Here is a 3,169-nt window from a genome sequence, read left to right as displayed (position 1 = left end):
TTATGTATACATGAGCCTCTGTGTTTGTCCATCCCTGAAGAGTAGCCAAGGTCGCGGATCCCAGTATCCCACGACCGCTTTGGAGAGGCTGTAACAACGGGGCGCGGCAGGGTCATGGGGGGTCGAGTGCCTTAGGCAGGAGAAGGAAGGTCAATTAAGACTAAGCGTAGGTCATGTGCACTCATGCTTGTCAGGTGAAGATGTCAACACAGGGAGTAGTGAGTGGTTCAAGGGACAGCTGAAGGGAAAGTTAACGTGAGAGAGGGGCGATGAAAAGAGGGCGACGCTGAGAGGAAGTAATGACCGCCCGTTAGAGATGCTGGAAAAAGTGAAAGGAGCGGGAGAGAATAGGGAGTGTAAGAGGCAGCCTCCCACCTCCTCTTTCAATGATGCTCACGCTCCAACCTGCTGTTGAAATCTCTCCCCCGCCCAGTGAGTGTAACGCTGCGCCAGGCCTAGCGGCCCGGCACAAGTGGGCACAGGTGGGGCGGCAAAGGGCTCAAGGATGCCTTGGGTGTGGAGATAATCCTTTCGATATGACCTAATGTCTTCTGCTATTTTAAGTACTTTATTTATAAAGGATATTTTACGCGGCCTCCAAGGTGACCAGTTGTGATGCATGATGCAACAGTCCTCAGTCAGTACAAGGAGGAGGAAGACGAGGATTGTAGCAGCTTGGGTCGGCAGTAAAATTATGGAACCTTCTCTCCCTCCCCTCCTCTCCCCCTGCCTCCCATGTGTGGTGTGGTGCCCCAGCCTCCGCTCCACTCGTACCCAAAGGTTTGTCATTTGAGGGATGCTCATAAGGAGATGTTTGTATGTTAATGGCATACTGATATGCATAGGTGCCTCGGTGTGATGTTGTTTGGCAATGACACAGGTTTTGTAACACCGATAACGGGGAGTGCGGCTCCTCGTGCGTGTGGCAGCGCGGCGCCTCACATACCGCGCCGCTCGTGACTGAGGAGGATAATGTTTATGTGCTCATTTGTAGCCTTGTTATGAAATGACATGCATTGAGACTGTCTCCTCCCTCCCTGATTAAGTGACTTCTGCTTGCTTCGAGTTCAAAATGCGCCTTTGAATGATGAGGAAGCTCTGGGAAGAAGCCTTTAGGGGCGCCAAGAGGGCGGTGACGGTGGGAGGAGCCTGTGGGGGGGTGAGGGAGGCGGGTCTGACCCACCCCAGCACATGGTGGCGCCGGCAGGGCACAGTGTGACCCCGACAGTGATTAGGAGTGCACGTCCTTTCGCGAGCCGGGTCCCCACACGCGGCTGCTCGTCGTGTGAGCACGGGCCAGGGCCTGCGCAGCCATGGCTGACAAGAGCCCCGGGAAAAACAACCTGCCTCCCAGGGCGGTGATGAACGCGGCCGCACCGAAAAGCACAAACGCTCGCTGCTCAGCAAGGTGTCCTTCTTCGAGCAGGTGTGGTGGGGGCAGGAACAGGTCACCCTCGCTGGAGCGGGCGGCGCCCTGTGTCGAGGGGGAGGGCACCAAATCGCCGGAAGTTGAGATGGCTGAGGAAGTGTTCGCCGAATGGAGTGAGGGACCTGGGCAGGAAAAGCGGCTTCGCCGGGATGGCGCCAGCCCACCCAGAGAAGCGACCCCCCCGGGCGGGTCCTCCTCCCGGAGTGAGGATGAGTGGGAGTTTGTGGAGGGCCCCGACACATCCACGCTGGCCGAGGACATCGAGCGGCGCCTTGAGGAGCGGCGAAGGATGAGATCTGGCAGTGACATGTCTCCCACCCGAGAGTGGGGTGACGCTGCGGCGGCGAAGCAAAGCATCCTCTGAACCCGCGGGACGATGCGGCTCCACGCCAGATTCCCTGGAATCGTCCACGTGCAGCAGGACATCATTGGCAGACACCATCGAGCAGCGACTGGAGCGTCACCGTCAGGAGGTTCGCCAGCGACTGGCCTCCCCGACACCTGACTGGCCTCAGCTGCGCCGCTCCCCGGTGCCGAGGTCCAGCCGCGACACCAGCCTGGAGAGGGACACGCCCGTCCGCAGCCGTGCCGCCAGCGGGGGAGAGACGGGGAAGCAGGGAGAGCAGCCTGTCACCCAGGCGTCATGTGCTGGAGAGGGAGGTGATCGCGAAGGCTGAGCGCCGCGACGGAGCCGTCACCGCAGTCACCACTACGACGCACACCACCATGGTGTGGGACAGCCCTGACGGAGAGCCCCGCGTTGAGGACTCAGTCCACCAGCAAAGACCTCGAAGAAGAAGACCCTGCAAGTGTCGGCCAGGAAGGTTACCAACGCGTCGAGGAAGAGGAGCGGGAGAGCGTTGAGAGCGGCGCACGGAAAAGATACAGCCGTGTGGTCGTTCACCGCACGACCGAGCGAACCGTCTCCTCCACGCCCTCGCCGGAGCCTTCGGAGCACCTGCCGTCAGAACGAGCTGCTACATCCCCGCCTCCTGACTCTCCAGACTCCCACAGCGCCCGTAGCAGGACTCCGTCAGGGCCCAGGACGCGCCACCCGCTCGAGAACACCTTCAGTCGAACGGATCCTGGAAGTGGAAGAAGACGACTCCTCCGTCGCCTCTGGAAAGTCGCGCACTGAGCTGCGAGCCTCGTCAGCGGCAGGAGAGCAGCGGGACGCAGGCGCGGGGGGGCGCGTCTCCCCGACACACGTCTAGCAAGCGACGTGACTCAGACGAGCGTGTGAAGGAGTCCAGTATGGACTCCAAGAGCTCCGATGAGGGGCTGACCATGGAGGCCGTCAGCTCCGTGCAGTGGGAGAGTGACGGAGCCCGCGGCGAGGTGCAGCGACACACCACGAGGGTCCCTGATCCGCGACCGGGACCCTTCCTACACCAAGTACGTCCTCACCCTCCCGCACCGCCTCTCGGGACTCGCTCTTCTCCACCCCGAGCAGCGAGGACGCCCCCAGCCTGGAGGGCAGCGTCCCGCCCTGGGTATCTCGATCCGCCCAGTATGAGGAGGGTAACGACGACGCCCCCCGGCGTGTTCAGGCTACGCTCCCACCGCTACCAGGAGCACATCTCTACCATGAAAGGTGAGGCTGCTACTGCACCTCAGTCAGTGCACTGGGCGAGGCTATGGGTCGGGGCTGAAATGGGTGTCCTCACCTCCTGTCTGGGCTGGCGCAGTCACGCTGCAATAACTGGTGCTTAGCTTCATAAATAAGGGGTTGTTGCCTTG

General features: G+C 60.9%; 2 protein-coding genes across 10 annotated transcripts in view; both read left to right on the top strand.

The window, feature by feature from the left end:
- Positions 1 to 1,313: 1,313 nt before the first annotated feature.
- LOC135101765 (serine/arginine repetitive matrix protein 1-like) lies at positions 1,314 to 2,567 on the top strand. Its single transcript, XM_064006055.1, has 3 exons — positions 1,314 to 1,758; positions 1,865 to 2,074; positions 2,170 to 2,567. Exons 1-3 carry the CDS (start codon positions 1,314 to 1,316, stop codon positions 2,565 to 2,567), a joined length of 1,053 nt encoding a protein of 350 aa, XP_063862125.1.
- Positions 2,568 to 2,944: 377 nt separating this feature from the next.
- Positions 2,945 to 3,169, top strand: part of LOC135102104 (muscle-specific protein 300 kDa-like) — a 241,276-nt gene continuing 241,051 nt past the window's right edge. For all 9 annotated transcript variants that reach the window (XM_064006869.1, XM_064006870.1, XM_064006871.1 and 6 more), the window contains exon 1: positions 2,945 to 3,023. The gene's annotated coding sequence lies outside the window, so the exon portion shown is untranslated. The remainder of the gene's footprint in view (positions 3,024 to 3,169) is intronic.

This window comes from Scylla paramamosain, chromosome 7 (genome assembly GCF_035594125.1).
Source record: "Scylla paramamosain isolate STU-SP2022 chromosome 7, ASM3559412v1, whole genome shotgun sequence".
NCBI classification, from domain to species: domain Eukaryota; kingdom Metazoa; phylum Arthropoda; class Malacostraca; order Decapoda; family Portunidae; genus Scylla; species Scylla paramamosain.
This window is presented reverse-complemented; position numbering and strand designations above follow the sequence as displayed.

Bases quoted from the DNA above. Each gene is read 5' to 3' on its own strand.
- LOC135101765 (XM_064006055.1), top strand. From the start codon at position 1,314: ATGGCTGACAAGAGCCCCGGGAAAAACAACCTGCCTCCCAGGGCGGTG. The intron at 1,759-1,864 runs GTGACGCTGCGG...CATCATTGGCAG, and splicing joins GTCTCCCACCCGAGAGTGGG to ACACCATCGAGCAGCGACTG. The intron at 2,075-2,169 runs GTGCTGGAGAGG...GGTGTGGGACAG, and splicing joins GCCTGTCACCCAGGCGTCAT to CCCTGACGGAGAGCCCCGCG.